The 19,877-nt window shown below is 46.5% G+C and overlaps 1 protein-coding gene across 1 annotated transcript in view; it reads right to left on the bottom strand.

The window, feature by feature from the left end:
* Positions 1-19,877, bottom strand: part of LOC134958707 (FRAS1-related extracellular matrix protein 1-like) — a 364,054-nt gene that overhangs the window by 161,502 nt on the left and 182,675 nt on the right. The window contains exons 23-24 of the mRNA XM_063941462.1: positions 14,762-14,957; positions 3,949-4,213 (exon numbers count right to left, since the gene is read on the bottom strand). Coding sequence (XP_063797532.1) covers positions 3,949-4,213; positions 14,762-14,957 — 461 coding nt within the window. The remainder of the gene's footprint in view (positions 1-3,948; positions 4,214-14,761; positions 14,958-19,877) is intronic.

Here is a 19,877-nt window from a genome sequence, read left to right as displayed (position 1 = left end):
TCACACAGGAATGCACGGAGAGAGCTCAGAGCTAGAGCACAGCTTTGATACAACAAAGCACTGGCCCAGAGTAACATAATCCCAGCCTACTTAAAGGCAGCACAAGCACGGGATTGGTTTACACCTGCCCACAGGTGTTTTCACAAGTGCTCTGTATTAGCTATTTGGTCTCCAACATGGCCACCTCCTATACAGCAGACACACCGCAGTGCCTTAGGCCATTTGGTCCCCGCACTCACAGTTCCCAGACTCTGCATTACCTGTGCCATTGATCACGCCGTGTCCCCACACGGGCGCACAGCACCGCAAGCAACCGCACTGGCAACAGATGAACCCCAGAACCCGCAGAGGTAAGAGACCGGTTCGTGACAATACAGTATCGAACGTGAAAAGGGGAAATGAGAATATATGTAAATACAGTCTCTAACGTGAAAAGGGGAAATGAGAATATAAGGAAATACAGTCTGGAACGTGAAAATGGGAAATGAGAATATACGTAAATACAGTCTCGAACGTGAAAAGGGGAAATGAGAATATACGTAAATACAGTCTCGAACGTGAAAAGGGGAAATGAGAATATAAGGAAATACAGACTCGAACGTGAAAAGGGGAAATGAGAATATAAGGAAATACAGTCTCGAACGTGAAAAGGGGAAATAAGAATATACGTACATACAGTCTCGAACGTGAAAAGGGGAAATGAGAATATACGTAAATACAGTCTCGAACGTGAAAAGGGGAAATGAGAATATAAGGAAATACAGTCTCGAACGTGAAAATGGGAAATGAGAATATACGTAAATACAGTCTCGAACGTGAAAAGGGGAAATGAGAATATACGTAAATACAGTCTCGAACGTGAAAAGGGGAAATGAGAATATAAGGAAATACAGTCTGGAACGTGAAAATGGGAAATGAGAATATACGTAAATACAGTCTTGAACGTGAAAAGGGGAAATGAGAATATACGTAAATACAGTCTCGAACGTGAAAAGGGGAAATGAGAATATAAGGAAATACAGTCTCGAACGTGAAAAGGGGAAATGAGAATATAAGGAAATACAGTCTCGAACGTGAAAAGGGGAAATGAGAATATACGTAAATACAGTCTCGAACGTGAAAAGGGGAAATGAGAATATAAGGAAATACAGTCTCGAACGTGGAAAGGGGAAATGAGAATATAAGGAAATACAGTAGCAGAGAGAACTAAATATATAACTATAGATAACAGAATTAATGGGAAGAAAATAAGCCTGGAGAAAATGTGAGTGAAAGAAGTTGGGAATGTGGAGAGTACTGTACATATCAGCAGCTATTGTGTAGGCAATGACCAGTCCACTTAGCTTAACCAGGCTCTGTAGTTTATTGTGGCACAAGTGAATGTACAGCCGTACTCACTGTTACTGACGCACTGTTAGTTGTATCAGCAATGGAGCGGACCCTGTAGTGCAGTAAGTGTAAGCAGCTCTCCGGCCGGTGACTGTCTCCTCCTAGGATAGTGGTGCAGGGTTCTGGAAACAGCGGTTACAGCGGGGTTAAGTCACAAGTCTCTGGAGCTAAGAGAAAGATCTCTGCCCACCAGTGGTAAGATGGTGCAGCACATGTGCAAATAATCTTTCTGTTGCCATCTGGGTTAGGGAATAAAGCTTCCCCAGAGGAGCCAAATTGTTGGAGACTGCGCAGTAGCACATACCACTTCTAACAAAATATGACCTGAATTGGAGAAAAAAAAGAGAATGGTAGAGAAAAAGTAGAGAGGGGAAAATGTGGGAAAAGGAAGTGAAGGGTAAAAGGCAAGTAAAGAAATGGGGAAAATGAGAGGAAGGAAAGCAAAACAGTGTTGAAAGAGGAGTTTGCTACTGCGCATACTTAAGTCTTCCTGTCCTCAGGGAGGCTTCATACTCTATCCCAAGATGGCTACTGAGATCTCTACTGAGCATGTGCAGGGGCCATCTTGTCTACTTGGGTCCTATGAGAAACCTGATTATTAACTGCTATAGCGCTGTTCCTGCACCACTACCCATTTACATTATACAATCACCGGCGAGTGAGCTGTATGAAACCCCACTCTGCTCCATCACCAGTGTACATGTAACAGTGAGTACGGCTGTACCTGCTATCTATCAATAAACCAACACCACTGGTTAAATAACTAGGCTGTTCATAGTTTTAGTCATCCGCTGGTGTGTGCCTATCTAACTGCAATCTTAACACCTGCGCAAATATAATTTCCAATATAAGGAGATGAGGAATGCAATGAAGAAAGGGAAAGAAGGGAAGGACAAAATTAATGGATGGTAATGGGAAAAGGAGAGGAAGTGAAGGGTAAAAGGAAAATAGGAAAATGAGAGGAAGGGTAATCGACAAGAACAGAATGAAAAAAAGAAGAAAAGTGGAGTTAAAAGGGGATCAAGGGAAGGGAAGGGCAAAATGAGAGGAAGGTAACAGGAAAAGGAGAGGAAGGGAAGATAAAAAAAAAAAGAAGAAGGCCTGTACACACTAGAGTGAGGGTCAATCTTGCCGATGGCCGGATGAGATACTATGACTGTACATACTATGAGATGTAACATTATAATGACAGAACAATAACTGTTTCCATCCTTCATTACACTGCACAGTGCCACATACGATACCGTCAACCAGAAGATCTCGAATGCGACCTGCGGGAGCGCTTAATCCTGGGTACACACTGAACTATCTTCACGATTTGTTGTTCCAATGTGACAAATCGAGAAGATATTGGGGGTCATTCCGAGTTGATCGTAGCTGTGCTAAATTTAGCACAGCTACGATCATCTTCCCTGACATGCGGGGGGACGCCCGGCACAGGGCTAGTCCGCCCCACATGTCAGTGCCCCCCCCGCCCCCCCTTCCGCACAAATACAAAAGCATCGCACAGCGGCGATGCTCTTGTATTTGTGGAGTAACTCCCGGCCAGCGCAGCTCCTGCAGCTGGCGGGGAGTTGTGTGTCGCTGGCCGCAGCGGCTGCGTGAGATGTCACGCAGCCGCCGCGGCACGCCCCCCCCAACGGTCCGGCCACGCCTTCGTTGGCCGAACCGCGCCTACTAAACGGCAGCTTAACGCTGCCGTTCAGCCCCCTCCCGCCCAGCGACCGCTAGGCAGCAACGACTGCCATGCGCCGGCGCACTGCGGCGCCGGCGCATGAGCAGTTCCGACCCGATCGCTGCACTGTGACAAACTGCAGCGAGCGATCAGGTTGGAATGACCCCCATTGTTCTAGTGTGTACCCAGCCTAGGGGTGACAGAATAGGAGAGGAAATGAATGGATATGTGAAGTCACGCTTGAAGTTTCAGGTACAGTACACACGTTCCCAATAATCCTACCAGTCAGATAAATAAACCAGAATCACACAACACTGCTATGTTATAGCCGGCCACATCACAAGCTGCATAGGAATACTTACAATGCTATGGGTACTCCCCTACTAATTATTTATTAACAATGGCACAAATGCACGCTAACCCACAGCAACGAATGTACTTTCACACATGGCGCACGGTTCTAGAACAGGTCAAGGTCGGAGCAGCCAGATTCAAGAATATTAGCCAAGATCTAAACCAGTGACATCACCAAGGAACCTGTGATGTCATCCATTCCTTGTGAAATATTGGCTCAGAGCATATAATGCAGCAAATTGGGTCACTTTAAAAGTTATTTTAGCTGTACTGTAGGGCGAGCATCATTTCCTGATGTTGGAAATGTCACTGACCTGTTCCATAGTGGCCTCCTTTCCCTCATTCATGATAACACCCAAAACAGGTTATAATTCTCTATTACACCGAAGCAGAACGTTTATTCACCACCACGCCTATTGCCATAGCCCTGCACCTTAATCCTGTGCCTTACTGGCATCCTGCCACTGGCAATCCCAGGGCATTTAACCCTTTCTGAGAAGCAAGCCATCGACTAAGTAATTCCATCTCACCTGAACAAGTCCTTGCTCGCCCCACGGCTGTTGTCATGTACATAGCAAACCTTCTGGGCCGCCACATCCAACTGGCTGAAGCTGGGAATGGCTGCGCCAGGATAATTGATGTACTCAATCTGACCATGCACAGGTGGCACGGAGACGGCATACAGCAGCTTCTCTGGTTTGCCCGTGCCATCTGTTGCCATCAGAACATCTGTCATCAAGGTCACCCTGTCACCCTCTGTTAAAGTTACAGGTCTGGTGAGTAGAACAATGTCACCTATAGAATAAAAAAAAAACGGGGGTCAGGATAAGGGACGAAATAAGAAAATCATCATAAATGAAATAAAATCTAATGCAAGCAGACACATTTACTGAGCTGTTATATATTTGTGCACCACAGATTATCCCTTTAGTCATCCATAATAAGGCATCTGTCTCATTAAATGCACCAGCTTACATGCTTTGTCTGTAATGCAGATAATTTCTGTTATCCGGGAGGAATTGGGGGTGGGGTGGGGGGATTTTATTTCCCTTTGTGGAGACTTTTTGTGGCTTTTAATAAACATCAATGCTACCGGTAAATAATTCTTTGACATTGAAATCATTCCCCCCCAATATTAAGGGGAAGATTTATCAAAGCTTGGAGAGATGAAGTACAAACCAATCAGCTCCTGTCATGTTACAGGCTACAGGGCCAGATGTACTAAGCCTTGAAAAGAGATAAAGTGGAGAGTGATAAACTACCAACCAATCAGCTCCTAATTGTCATTTTTAAAACACAGCCTGTGACATGGCAGTTAGGTGCTGATTGACTGGTACTTTATCTCCGTCCACTTTATCACTTTTCAAAGCTTAGGGGGTCATTCCAAGGCTTAGTAAATAGACCCCACAGACTGTAACTTGGCAGTTAGGAGCTGATTGGCTGGTACTTTATCACTTTCCACTTTATCACTTTTCAAGGCTTAGTTGATCGCTCGCTAGCTAGTTTTAGCAGCCGTGCAAACGCTATGCCGCCGCCCACTGGGGAGTGTATTTTAGCTTAGCAGAAGTGCGAACGCTTGTGCAGCCGAGCTCTACAAAAACAGTTTGTGCAGTTTCAGAGTAGCTCTGAACCTACTCAGCGCTTGCGATCACTTCAGCCTATTCCTGTCCGGATTTGACGTCATACACCCGCCCAGCGAACGCCCAGCCACTCCTGTGCTTTTCCAGACATGCCTGCGTTTTAACAAACACACCCTGAAAACGGCCAATTGACACCCAGAAACGCCCCCTTCCTGTCAATCTTCTTGCGGCCCCCAGTGCGACTTAAAACTTTGCTAGAACCTGTGCACAACCACAACGGTCTTTGTACCCGTACGTCCCGCGTGCGCATTGCAGAGCATATGCATGCGCAGAAATGCGCTGCGAACAACGGCAGCTAGCGATCAACTCGGAATGACCCCCTTAGTACATATTCCCCTGAGTTTGACAAAGGACAGTTAGGAGCTGATTGGTTGGTACTTTATCTGTCTCCAAAACAAAACATTCTAAATAATGACTTTAAAAGATAAATAAATGAGAAACATGAAAAAAGAATCAGGCAATTCAGTATAATAGCAGTACCTACAGCCAGTACAACGTCTTTGCAATGTCAATGGGGCCAAAAAAACAACAACGTAAAATAGCTGAAAGAGAACCGTGAACTATAATTCATAGTAAATGGGTTTGCCAGCAATTATAGATCACATATTAATTAAATATGTTTCCATTTATGCTGCATAACAGTAAGGACAATGGTCTTCAAAACACGGTGTTTAAACACTCTGTCAGATCAGCCATATTTAGTACTTGTCTGTATAATTGCCAGAACGGAGGAAATTATTATTACATTTTATTTATAAGGCGCTAAAAGTGTTCCGCAGCATCGTACATATATGGCAACAGTAGGACATTACAGGGCTAGGCCGCCCGCATGTCAGTCCCTGCCCCTGCACAGCGGCAATGCTTTTGTACTGTAGGAGTAGCTCCCAGCCAGCGCAGCTCCTGCGCACTGGCAGCGAGCTAATCATCGCTGCCCGGGTCGCAGCGGCTGCATGTGACGTCACGCAGCCACCGCGGCCCACGCCCCCCCAACGGTCCGGGCATGCCTGCATTGCCTGGACCGCGCTCCCTAAACAGCGGCCAAACGCCGCCGGCCCACCCCCTCCTGCCCAGCGACCGCCTGTGCCTGTCAATCACGGTGATAAAGTACCAGCTAAACAGCTCGTAACTGCCATCTGACAGGCTGTGTATGAAAAATTACAGGAGCTGATTGGTTGGTACATTATCACCGTGAAATGTATCACTCTCCGAGGCTTGATAGATCTGGGCCATAAAATGTAATTTAGCACTCTGCGCCAAGCTGTATTATTTTGACATGTTTAACGTTTGTAACATAATGATAGGTGCGCATCTTGATTTTTGGAACTGCCGCCTGATATATGTGCCAGCGAGAAATGCAGTCATGCAGGAAAATGTAATAGGGCCCGAGTATGCAGAGGTCCGGGATTTGCTTTTTACATGTTTGCATATAAGCTTCTCATTTACTAAAGGATCTTAATCAAATAAAAGCCTCCAAGAAAAATCCACCAGTAAACCTCCCTTCTGTACAGTTGCAGATAGCCATTGGAGAGATACTCCACATGCACCTTTGTAATGGAGCAATCTTCTGCCTCAGCCAATAGCAGGACTGGGATTCAGAGTTCTCCTGGCAACGTCAGGGGTCTAGCAGTGAGAACAGTAACTAATGAAAAAGTGAACAAAAAAAAATAAACACCTTGCTACTGCTCCAGCCCCTGGCCCCTCCCAGGTCATCCCTCTGCAGTACACATTGTATAACGAAGCTGGCTTTTGGGAATCTGCAGTTCATATGTGTAAAATGCCGATGGTGGAAATCATCGATGGTATGGCATTACATAGTTTCATACCATCAATGGTTCATTGATGCAATTTATCACTCTCCAAGGCTTGGTAAATCTGCGCAGGTAGGGACTTACTCGCCAGGTGCGCTAGCCATACTTACCTACTTTGCTGCCTCCTCCTCCGGGAGGAGGCAGCGTTGTAGGTGAATGGGGGCGTGGCCGGCAGCAGGACGGGTGGTTCGGGGGCGTGGCTGGCAGCAGAATGGGCGGTCCGGGGGCGTTGCATCAGGGTCGCGTCATCGTGACTCCACCCCCCGCTGTGCTGTGCCGAGAAACGAGGCGCTACATAGCGGGGTGCGGAGCTACGATGACGCGATTCAGCGCAAATCGGGTCATCGGACCCCCTCGATTTTCGGGAGCCTCCCGGCCATTCCGGGAGGGTAGGCAAGTATGGCGCTAGCATTGCTGCTGTGCGGTGCTATCGCACCTGTGCAGCGGGGCAAGGGTATACATGCGGGGCGGACTAGCCCTGGCTGGACATCCCACCGCATGTCAGGGTGGCTGATCGTAGCCATGCAAAATTTTGCACGGCTACGATGATGTCTGAATTAGGCCCAAAGAGCTTAGGGAGTAGCAGCAAATTTGTTAGCAGTTGGGCAAAACCTTGGCCCTCATTCCGAGTTGATCGCTCGCAAGGCGAATTTAGCAGAGTTGCTCACGCTAAGCCTACGCCTACTGGGAGTGTATCTTAGCTTCTTAAAATTGCGACCAATGTATTCGCAATATTGCGATTACAAACTACTTAGCAGTTTCAGAGTAGCTTCAGACTTACTCGGCATCTGCGTTCAGTTCAGTGCTTGTCGTTCCTGGTTTGACGTCATAAACACACCCAGTGTTCGCCCAGACACTCCCCCGTTTCTCCGGCCACTCCTGCGTTTTTTCCGGAAACGGTAGCGTTTTTATCCACACGCCCCGAAAACGCTGTGTTTCCGCCCAGTAACACCCATTTCCTGTCAATCACACTACGTTCGCCAGAGCGAAGAAAAAGCCGTGAGTAAAAATACTATCTTCATTGTAAAATTACTTGGCGCAGTCGCAGTGCGAATATTGCGCATGCGTACTAAGCGGAATTTCACTGCGATGCGAAGAAAATTACCGAGCGATCAACTCGGAATGAGGGCCCATGTGCAGTGCAGGTGGGACAGATATAACATGTGCAGAGAGAGTTAGATTTGGGTGGGGTATGTTCAAACTTAAATCTAAATTGCAGTGTAAAAATAAAGCAGCTATTATTTACCCTGCACAGAAACAACATAACCCACCCAAATCTCATTCTCTCTGCAAATGGTATATCTGCCCCACCTGCAGTGCACATGGGAGGTAATTCAGACCTGATTGCTAGGCTGCGTTTTTGTACAGCCTGCGATCAGGTCTAAACTGTATATTACATGGGTACAAAGCGGTCCGCAGCTCAGCGATGGCTTTGTGCGAAGAAACAATTCGCATGGGCAATCTCAAGGAGATTGACAGGACGAGGGCGTTTGTGGGTGGCAACTGACCGTTTTCAGGGAGTGGCTGGAAAAACGCAGGTGTGTCCAAGCGTTTGCAGGGAGGGTTCCTGACGTCAATTCCAGTCCCGGACAGGCTGATGTGATCGCAGGGGAAGCAGATATAACATGTGCAGAGAGAGTTAGATTTGGTGTGTTCAAACTGAAATCTAAATTGCAGTGTAAAAATAAAGCAGCCAGTACTATTTTACCCTGCACAGAAACAATATAACCCACCCAAATCTAACTCTCTCTGCACATGTTATATCTGCCCCACCTGCAGTGCACATAAGGCCTGATCCACATGCGATCGCACACTTGTACAGCTAAAATACACTCCCCTGTAGGCGGCGACTATGCAAGAAATGCTAGCGAGCGATCAGGTCTGCATTACCTCCTATGTTCTCTACATTAAAACCTCGGAAACCGATTCGAATATAAGACCATACGAAGTGGATGGTGACGAGCCTAGAGGTTCGCGTGAGATAAAGATTCACTATAGATTATTTGCTGTATGTGATTCTGTCTATTGTGTCAGTATTATCAACATCAAGAACATAGTTTATGATGCATCATATATAAGTCACTAAATTAGCAAAACACAAGGGCAGCATGCAAGATCTTTTCACGATAAATTCTTAAAATATTCCAGGGGCCAGATGTAATGACGCCCGAGTAGGATGCCGGCCGAACTCAGACTTTTTTTAAACAGGGGGTGGAGGGAGCATGTCTTCCCCCCTCCCCCTCAATATGCAGTGGTACATTATTATTATTATTATCCTTTATTTACATGCTGGCACTTGCGACTGTACAATGCCCTGTACAATAAAATAGGCATGCAAGACTTGCTGGTACCTGTAGTGCACCAGTAAAACAATTTTATTCATCACCTAGTGCTTTCCGCATGGGACTGATTTTGTGATTGGGGATTGGCTTGACCCACCTCTAGGCAATACAGCACCATGATGACAGGCTTGGCACTGGCTGGCACTATTATTATTTATTATAAGTTTTTTTATATAGCGCACACATATTCAGCAGCGCTGTACAGAGAATATTTGCCCATTCACAGCAGTCCCTGCCCCCAGTGGAGCTTACAATCGATATTCCCTACCACATGTACACACAGACACATTCACACTAGGATTAATTTGTAAGGAGCCAATTATCCTTCCAGTATATTTTTGGATTGTGGGAGGAAACCGGAGTACCCAGAGGAAAGCCACGCAAGCATGGGGACAAACTCCACACAGTTAGGGCCATGGTGGGAATCGAACCCATGACCTCAGTGCTGTGAGGCAGTAATGCTAACCATTACACCATCCGTGCCGTCCTTTATGGCAGTGGACTTCACGCTGGTAATGTCTGGTACTGGTGAAAGAGTTTTGGGTGCACCTCATGTTATTAAACTTCTCAGCTGCTGAGGATTGTGTGTGCATCAAATATAACCATTCTAACATTAAAACCTGAAATAAAGACATGGAGACATGTATTTGGCAGAAATTGTCAGCTATTTATTTAGATTAAATATTAAGTTTTAATGCCTGAATAATAAATTAAATCAAAAGATATGGTGGCACCAAAAGAACGGCTATAAACAACCCTAACCCACAGTACAAATCCCACTCAATAACAGCTGAAGCAAACCATCTAAAAAAATAAACGGGTATCCACTCAACCTTCTTCTTGACTACCCACCCATACAGGTGATGAGGTGGCCCCCTGTAAAGGTGGTCCAACCACACTGAGTATGCCCAATCTCGACTTATCTTGGAAGCTAAGCACTGTGGCGCCTGGTTAGTACCTGGGTGGGAGACCACCAGAGAATACCGGGTACCGCAGGTATTTTTATCAAAACCTGTGACACAGGATTTGGAACTCCTTGAAACATTAACATTTCAAATAATAATGAGGCATATTATAATATAAGTGGTAAGGGTTAGAGCCTGGTGCACATTCTCTTTCCTACAATTTATCCCCCACATTGGAGAGGGGAACAATTTTACTCACTAGGATTAAGAGATCTATAATAGATAAGATATATTTTCGCTCATTGAGCCACTGCGCCACAACTCAAATTTTTATGTGTATTCAAATATATTGTTGTCCTCCACCCACTTTTTAAAGTGATAATAATAAAATGTATATTTTAACAGATATACTGTTTTGTATGAATTAACTAATACCCCTTTTCCACTAGCGCCTTAGAACACGGGTAAATGTGCGGGGGCGCGCATTTACCCGTGTTTTTCCCTAGTGGAAAAGGGTCCCCCTGCAAATTCCCGGATCAAGTGATCCGGGAATCCTACCCGGGTAGCTAGCGTGTTCAACCCGGCTAGCTGTATAGTGTGAACGGGAGCCGTGTGAAGCGATACGGCTCCCGTTCACAGTGTATGGGAGGGCGGCGCTGGGAGATCATGTGATTTCCCAGCGCCGCCCCTGCCGCGTCACCAACCCGGCAATATGCTGGGATGGGGAGCGCTGTCTGAAAGGGGGCTGTAGCACGGGTCGCAGCCGTGTCAGGCAACACGGCTGCGACCCGTGCTACTAGTGGAAAAGGGGTATTAGTGTGCCCCAGAATAGACATATAGTCTTTCTTTTTTCTTTTGGTTTTTGTGTCTATACAGGCCCGCCCCCAACCCAGGAGGGTTAACACACTATGGGCCAAATGTAATAGAGTGAGCATTTCAGAAAGTGAGAGATTTGGTAAGGTTTTTCAGGTTTTTTTTTATTTAAAGTGGCAATCATTTACACTGCAAAACCAGGTTGATCTTGCTGTGTAAATGATTGCCACTTTAAAAACAAACAAACCTGCAAAATGTTACCAAATCTCTCACTTTTTGAAACTCTCACTCTATTACATTTGGCCCTATACTCCTATTCTGTCATTCCGTTCTCCTTCCCCACAGAATTTGTCCAATATCGGGAAGGCGACCTGTGGCCCGGCATGTTATATTCTGTTGGGCTTCTTGCGACTTTGAAGACGTTTGTATTCTGAAACGCCTGGTGCCTTGGTTCTGTGTTCCAGCAGGAAATGCTGCAGACTGTTTACAGTAACTACACATAGCCAGGGGTGGTCTTCAGTATGCCGGCTCTTGGGATCCCGGCGCACAGTATACCGGCGCCGGGATCCCGACAGCCGGCATACCGACACTTATTCTCCCTCGTGGGGGTCCACGACCCCCCTGGAGGGAGAATAAAATAGTGTGGCGCGCCACCGTGCCCGTAGCGTGGCGAGCGCAGCGAGCCCGCAAGGGGCTAATTTGCGCTCGCCACACTGTCGGTAAGCCGGCGGTCGGGCTCCCGGCGCCGGGAGCCCGACCGCCGGCATATCGTAGTGAACCCATAGCCAGTATACATTGCTTTATAGTAGGTGGTTGCCTAGAGCTCGGTGAGCCTTAGGGGGCCCGTCTGCCACCTGGCACTGGTATATATCTTTTAATATGTTTTTCTTTTCTTTAAGTACAATTCTATAACCCATTTAGTGCTGCTACCCATGCTGGGTGAAGGAACGGGGCCGGGCTTGTGTAACACAGGGCACTTGCATCGCTGCCAGTGCCACCATGCGTGTAGCAGCAGAGGCACCAACTGTTACACCATTGCAGATATGGTGACACAGCTGGCAGCGGAATATCTGCAATTCCAACACTCTTTTTGGTGGGAAGATGTAATGTGTGTATTATTGGCATTTGTGGTGGGTGGGGTGGATGGACGTATTGTCGAGATATAAAATCACCGGGCAGGGTCACCAATAGAGTTCTTCAGGCCCTGGTACATAGGGGTGTGGCCATGCGCTGTTGCAAATACTTGTCCCCCTTTGAAAATCCTGCCAGTGTAGGGCCTATGGCCATCTTGAGGGTGTAGCTGCACTTCCTTGTCAAGCTTGGGCCTAGATAGGCCTGGGTACCTTGTACCCCTGCTATCTCGGGGGTCTGTTGCAGGGCCCCTACCAGTGTCGGACTGGGGCATGAAGGGCCCACCGGGGAATGCCATGGTAGGGGGCCATGTAAAGCGTGTGGTTATTTTCCAGAGGGGGTGTGGCCAGCCGCTACATTGGTCTGCCTAACCATTAGTGAGTGCATGGGCGGAGCCCCTTGACAAATATATAAATACTGCTAGTGTGTGCATGATAATGTACCAGATAAATATTGGCAATGCACTGTAGATAATACACCATAGTCCTGTGCAGTATAAGGTAACATGTATAATCAGGGCCTGTTCTAGCCCTTTTTGCGCCCCGGGTGGGAAATAGAGGTGTGGCTTCATACAGGGGGCGTGGTCAGTTACGCCCCCTGTACAGTAGTAGCGCCGCTGAAATGCTGTGCGGTGCGCGATTACGTTATTGCGCACCGCACAGCAAAGGTCCTCTCCACGAAGGGAAACTAGACGCTACGCGTCTAGTTCCCTTCACAGCGGGACACAGTGGGCAGCAGCAGCGGGACACAGCAGGCAGCGGGGGGCACAGCAGTAGCGGATCTTGCCATGGTGCGGCGCCCTCCAGATGGCGCCGGCGCCCACCGGAAGGCGGCGCCCCGGGCAAAAGTCCTGCTTGCCCGTGGCAAGATCCGCTACTGTGTATAATGTATAATTCAAGAACACAGTCTGGAACCTGATCCCTAGAGGAGAAGGAGGAGGACCCCCAGGCAGTAGGGCCCATCGGTGGTTTCCCCTGTGGGCCAGTCCGACCCTGGCCCCTACTACTCCTCTGATTCACTGCCCTTACTCTGTGAATTGAATAGTCAGCAGGATTATGTGGCATAACTACAGCCATTGCAATATATTTAACCCTGCATTAAATATTATCTCCCTTCATTACTAAACTTACGTACGTTGCTGGGGGAGAAAAGACTGCAGTGCATGGGGTTATGTCTATTTCCCTATTGCTAAAATATTTGTTTAAAGAACATATTAACCCTTAGCCTGTATAAATTGCTGCCCGCGCTCTCCCTTTCTGTTGACCATTACTGTATTACACTCTGATGCGCACAATGATGATTTTAAATTAATGGATTATCTAAGAAAAGGACCAGTTGGCAATCGTCTGGCTATAAAGAGTGGGGGATAAAGCAACAAATGCAGCTGTTTACTAATAAATAAAGCCTCAGCTGTAAGAAAAATGAATTAGTTGCATTTAATTGGTAGGCTGATCAAGCACCTCTCTTTATTACAATGTCGCGTCTTGTGGTTCCCCCCTCTATGTCAGGGTGCGTGGCACTCTGACAAAGTGTTTATGAATCGTAGTTTGCAGATGGCGCTGCTGGTTCTCACCAGTTATAAGCACAAGTAGCATTATAGACGAAGAGGGGTGCATTTTTTGTTTTGTTTTGCTACAGTCCCCCCCCCCTTCTAGCCGCCCCCACCCTCTGGGAATTAGCTGTCTCTGGTTCTCTCGTGCCAATCTCTCGCTGGCAGAGGTATCCCACAAGCACACATTCAATAAATTACAGGCGCCTGGCTGGCACGGTCTTACAGAAATGTAATGCTTTCAGGGAATACGTGCCATCCATTTTCAATTCCGTTTTGGTTTTATGTACCAAACGTTCTCATTAAGTATCATATGTGCATAGGTTTACGGTGTTAGTGTATCCATGGCAACTTTTTCTGTTCCAAAACTTTTATCAATCACAAAGCTTCTCGTGTACAACAGCTGCAATTTATTTTTAAGTCGAGTGTATTTTCTAAAGTGACATTGAAAGAAAATCGTGTAAGATACTCCAAAATAATAATAATAATAATTGTAACTCATTTTAAGTCATTTTACGTTATATACACTGTACAGAATTTTTTAATTTATTTTTTTGCTAAATTTTGTCAGTAGTTTTTTTTTTTTAGAACCTGGTGCAAAAATAGGAAGAAAAACATTTTGCTTTTGCTTTGCAGTTCCGAATACATCACTTACGTCAGTAACTTTAACAATAGAGTTCTACAAATAGCAGTTTGAAAACCGACCATGTTTTTAATTTATTGTCATGTTTCATTAGACTATATGTCATTTCAAACCCCCCACTAACTGTATCACGAGCTAGGAAATTTGGTGCTGCAAAATTAAGGGGACTCTACAAAGCATTTTTCTGCACACGTGGGAAAATGTGATGCTATTATTGGGGATTGGTCTTGGCGACCGGTCGCCATGGCGATGACATCCCTACAGATGGCCCGTCGGAATGGTCATTGAAAACAGACAGGCGATTGTCAGCTGCCTTGTAAAGTCGTCTCCGGGATTCAGCTATGCAGATAATGCTCCCCTGGCTCATTTGCATGTCTGGAGAGTATAACTGCGCTGAGGGCTCGGGTCTGTATTTGTTACGCTCTGATGAGGCATTTTTCCACGGCCTTCATTCGTGAAGCAGCACGTAACACTGTCTGAGTTTGTAAGGTGATGGGATGCGCTGAACTTACCTTTCTCTAGGTTTAGTATGGAGATATAGAAAGTTTCGGGATCGGAGTGGTTATCCCCATCTGTTAGGAAAAATCGGAAACTGTCGTGTCCTTTGCAGCCGAGGATGATGGTGTGAAAATACCAGATATGGTTCAAGTCGAGATCCTCCTGGGTAAAATTCATGCCGGCATGGAGCGTCACCCAGACAGAGTCCACCTGGGTAAATGGAGAAGAAAATGTGACACTTATTCAGATTATTTCTGCTCTGTGTATTACTTATGCCTGTATATCAACGTAATTACATATAATAAATGCAATTCATTGTTTCCCACCTTTAGCGAATTATGTATGCCCTTCTGTAACTATGACCAAATACACAAAGAAGCCTTGTGCGTTTCAGACTTCTCTTTACACATTTAGGGGCATACCTGTATTTAATAATTGTTGCGGTCTACCCAAAATAAAGATTCTTCATAGGTGTCATTTGCAGCAATAAGGAACCTATGGGGTGATTCAGACCTGATCGATGGGCTGCAAACTTTGCTGTCCTGCTTTCAGATAGTCGCCGCCCCCAGGGGGAGTGTAAATTCACTGTGCAAGTGTGCGATCCCATGTGTACACAGAGCTGCAAAAATCCACTGTGTGCAGTGTGTGCGCAGTCCAGGACTTCCTGCTACAGTGCGATGAGAACAGGCTGATCGGGGCCGGAGCTGACGTCACACACCCTCCCTGACAACGCTTGGGCACACCTACATTTTTCCGGACACTCCCAATAAACGGTCAGTTACCACCCACAGACGGTTTCCTCCTGTCACTCCCCTTTCCATGCGATCGTACTTTTCACACCATCCCATCGCTGACCGGCGATGCCCTTTGTTGTTGTCCGACAAGTGTGCACATTGCGGTGCATACGCATGCGCAGTTAGTACCTGATCGCCCGCTGTGCGAAAACGCTCAGCAGCAGTTAAATGTACCATTACTGAGTCTCTGGGTCCATCCCTGTGATCAGTAAGTAAAGTGATTGCAAGTTACTTGCTGTTTCCGACCCCAGGTGCAGTACCGGTCATGCTCCGACATCCATCGGTGTCCGTATGAGCAGACAATGCCAAGGAGGGATCTTTAGGATCCCTTTCTGCTAAAATATGTGTTACAACAACCCATACGCTACTAGGGGCTAACGCCATCTACAGATGGCATTAGCTGACGAGGCCAGCTCCGGAATGTGGAGCTCCAGAATCTGACCGCCTGGCAGTACCCATAGAAGCCTTCAGAGGCTGCTTTACGGAAGGAAATGGAGGGCTGATATCTACTGCAGTCTCCCCATCTTAAATCCTGGGGACCCTTCAATTTCGCGGGTATCCCCCAGAACAGATGTTTTCTGGGGATTTCCAGCAACTTCCTCCCTAAATAAGAAATATTTATTTTTGTTGCCTGTTTTCCACTTTTTGAAGCAAACTGGAATATGGAAGTGTATCAGAATTGTGTTGTAACCAACAGAGAACTAGCAAACTAGCTGACGGCTACACTTGGATTGGCTGTTGTGGATTGCACCGCCACCATGCACCCCAGTAATATACAAACCTCCATGTGTCATTTTTTTTGTAATCCCAGCAGCTGATAATAGTTTTCTTCCAACGATGGGGGTCATTCCGAGTTGATCGCTAGCTACTGTTGTTCGCAGCACAGCGAACAGGCAAAAATTGGGCATTTCTGCGCATGCGTATGGGCTGCAATGCGCTCACGCGACGTACGGGTACAAGGCCCTTTGTGATTGTGCACAGGTTGTAGCGAAGTTTTCAGTCGCACTGACGGCCGCAAGAAGATTGACAGGAAGAGGGCGTTTCTGGGTGTCAACTGACCGTTTTCAGGGAGTGTTTGCAAAAACGCAGGCGTGTCTGAAAAAACACAGGCGTGGCTGGGCGTTCGCTGGGCGGGTGTTTGATGTCAAATCAGGACACGAATAGGCTAAAGTGATCGCAAGCGCTGAGTAGGTTCAGAGCTACTCTGAAACTGCACAAACCTTTTTTGCAGAGCGCGGCTGCACAGGCGTTCGCACTTCTGCTAAGCTAAATTACACTCCCCAGTGGGTGGCGGCATAGCGTTTGCACAGCTGCTAAAACTAGCTAGCGAGCGATCAACTCAGAATGACCCCCAATATCTTAAAAAAATTGTCCCATTTTGCGTCTCATATGAGGTTATCAGAAACTGATAATTACATTGGAATAAGAAGGTTCTTGTGATTATTCGAACGTAAGGCCATAAAACGCCCCCTTGGTGTGTCACCGAACACATTATACTATTACTTTCACGTGAACTGGAACATTACAAGGTGTTGTCCCAACGGCAATAAAACCAACTTTACCGACACGTACAGTACAACATTTTCCAAAACTCTTTTTATTTTCTTTCTAGTGTTTTTTTTTTTTTTTTTTTACTGTATTACTGAGACTTTCATCAGGGTGTTTTTCATCCATGAAATACTGAAACGCTAACACCAACTTGTTTTTGTTTGATTTTTGTACACAGAAAGGAGCAGACCAGGACCCCTGGGCATAACCGGGCGCTATAAGCACCCAAATATCATCAGTTTCATGGTTTATATCCTATTGCTCGATGTCAAATTATCCTGTTTTTTTTTTAATAAAAGATATAAAACTCTTCACATTTTACAGCTCGGTGGAAAAACAACGCTACTTACTTTAATATCTTACAGGGACGTTACGCAGAAGTGTCGCTAGCAGGAACGGGCTTTTAATAATTCCAAGTGACTGGAATTTTCAGGTTTTATTTGCAGCATTCTATCTTCAACCTGGGAAAGTGATCTATAAATGGGACAGATTATATGGAAGTGCCTAGCCATTGCAATACATATCAGATGTTTTTCTTTTTATTCTAAAGACTATAAAAACGCTGATCTAGAACTTCACACGTCCATTAAACCTCAGCATCTGTCGACGCCTCATAGCTATCACTCTGCGTACAATACTGCCTTGTGTTTTACAGATTATTTCTTGTCAAAGTAGGAGGGGAGATTGTCATTCACTTCAGAAGAGCACTCAGTGCAGAGGGCTGGACAGAGAAACTAATATGTCTGAGAGGCTATGCATAATTAAGATTTATTTTAGTGGCGCGATAATTAGATGGACCGACACATATTTTATGCCCACATGAGAAACATTTCTGAGATATGTTTATAACCCGTCTGGTAAAATTAGGAGAGACTCGTATGCAATTTTTCATGTTTCTTCGTGTAATTAGCTTCACATAGAGGGTCATTCCGAGTTGATCGCTAGCTGCTTTAGTTCGCTGCGCAGCAATCAGGTAAAAAATCGGCACTTGTGCGCATGCGTATGCGGCACAATTCGCACGCGCGTCGTACTATTACAGTGAACGATGTAGTTTCACACAAGGTCTAGCGAAGCTTTTCAGTCGCACTGCTGGCTGCAGAGTGATTGACAGCAAGGGGGCGTTTCTGGGTGTCAACTGACCGTTTTCAGGGAGTGTTCGGAAAAACGCAGGCGTGCCAGGAAAAACGCAGGCGTGGCTGGGCGAACGCAGGGCGTGTTCGTGACGTCAAAACAGGAACTGAATAGTCTGAAGTGATCACAAGCGCTGAGTAGGTCTGAAGCTACTCTGAAACTACACAAAATTATTTTGTAGCCGCTCTGCGATCCTTTCGTTCGCACTTCTGCTAAGCTAAAATACACTCCCAGTGGGCGGCGGCATAGCGTTTGCACGGCTGCTAAAAACTGCTAGCGAGCGATCAACTCGGAATGACCCCCATAATTACAAGGACCTCATAATGTTATCAATAACTTTTCTCGGATATTGGGGATTCTAAATATTTTTACTTTATACAAGACAATTGGCGGGAGCAACAAAACTGCGGTTTTCAGAGTTTTGCCTGCTTACCGCATATGTACCAAGCTCCGGAACGCAATACAGTACGGGGCTTGAATTCAGTGTTCTTTCCATGATTCCTCCCCCTTCTGATAGAGATTCAAGTGAATCCCTCCCAGCACCCATGAGACACGTGCAGCACTTGGCGCATGCGCAGGTCCTAAACCCGGAAGTCCTTCTATCGCAAAGGAAAGCTCTTATCAGGAGGGCCGTCCGTTCTGATTTGTGTTAATAAACGTTGTTATGCTTACGATCTTATTACATTCTATATTTACGTTTGCTTATCTGAACAATCAGAACGGCAGAGTTTGCACAGCAGCACAGAGTATATCAGGAGGTGAGTGATGTGTCAGTGAGGACAGGGCTGCATGTGACAGGGGCAGTGACATGATGTGAGGAGGGGAATGGAGGCAGCAGGAAGTCACAGACTGAGAGTTATATAGTGGGAGGAGCAGGGTCCCCCAGCAGCACAGAGTATATCAGGAGATGAGTGATGTGACAGTGAGCACAGGGCTGCATGTGACAGGGACAGTGACATGATGTGAGGAGGGGAATGGAGGCAGCAGGCAGCCACAGACTAAGAGTTATATAGTGGGAGGAGCAGGGTCCCCAGCAGAACAGAGTATATCAGGAGATGAGTGATGTGTCAGTGAGGACAGGGCTGCATGTGACAGGGGCAGTGACTTGATGTGAGGAGGGGAATGGAGGCAGCAGGAAGTCACAGACTGAGAGTTATATAGTGGGAGGAGCAGGGTCCCAAGCAGCATAGAGTATATCAGGAGATGAGGGATGTGTTAGCGAGGACTGGGCTGCATGTGACAGGGGCAGTGACATGATGTGAGCAGAGGAATGGAGGCAGCAAGAAGCCACAGACTGAGAGTTATATAGTGGGAGGAGCAGAGTCCCCAGCAGCACTGAGTATATCAGGAGATGAGTGATGTGTCAGTGAGGACAGGGCTGCATGTGACAGGGGCAGTGACATGTTGTGAGGAGGGGAGTGGAGGCAGCAGGAAGTCACAGACTGAGAGTTATATAGTGGGAGGAGCAGGGTCCCCAGCAGCACAGAGTATATCAGGAGATGAGTGATGTGACAGTGAGCACAGGGCTGCATGTGACAGGGACAGTGACATGATGTGAGGAGGGGAATGGAGGCAGCAGGCAGCCACAGACTAAGAGTTATATAGTGGGAGGAGCAGGGTCCCCAGCAGCACAGAGTATATCAGGAGATGAGTGATG

The sequence above is a fragment of the Pseudophryne corroboree genome, chromosome 9, assembly GCF_028390025.1.
Source record: "Pseudophryne corroboree isolate aPseCor3 chromosome 9, aPseCor3.hap2, whole genome shotgun sequence".
Classification (NCBI taxonomy): Eukaryota; Metazoa; Chordata; class Amphibia; order Anura; family Myobatrachidae; genus Pseudophryne; species Pseudophryne corroboree.
Note: the sequence above shows the minus strand (reverse complement) of the source record. Positions and strands in the feature narration are given on the sequence as shown.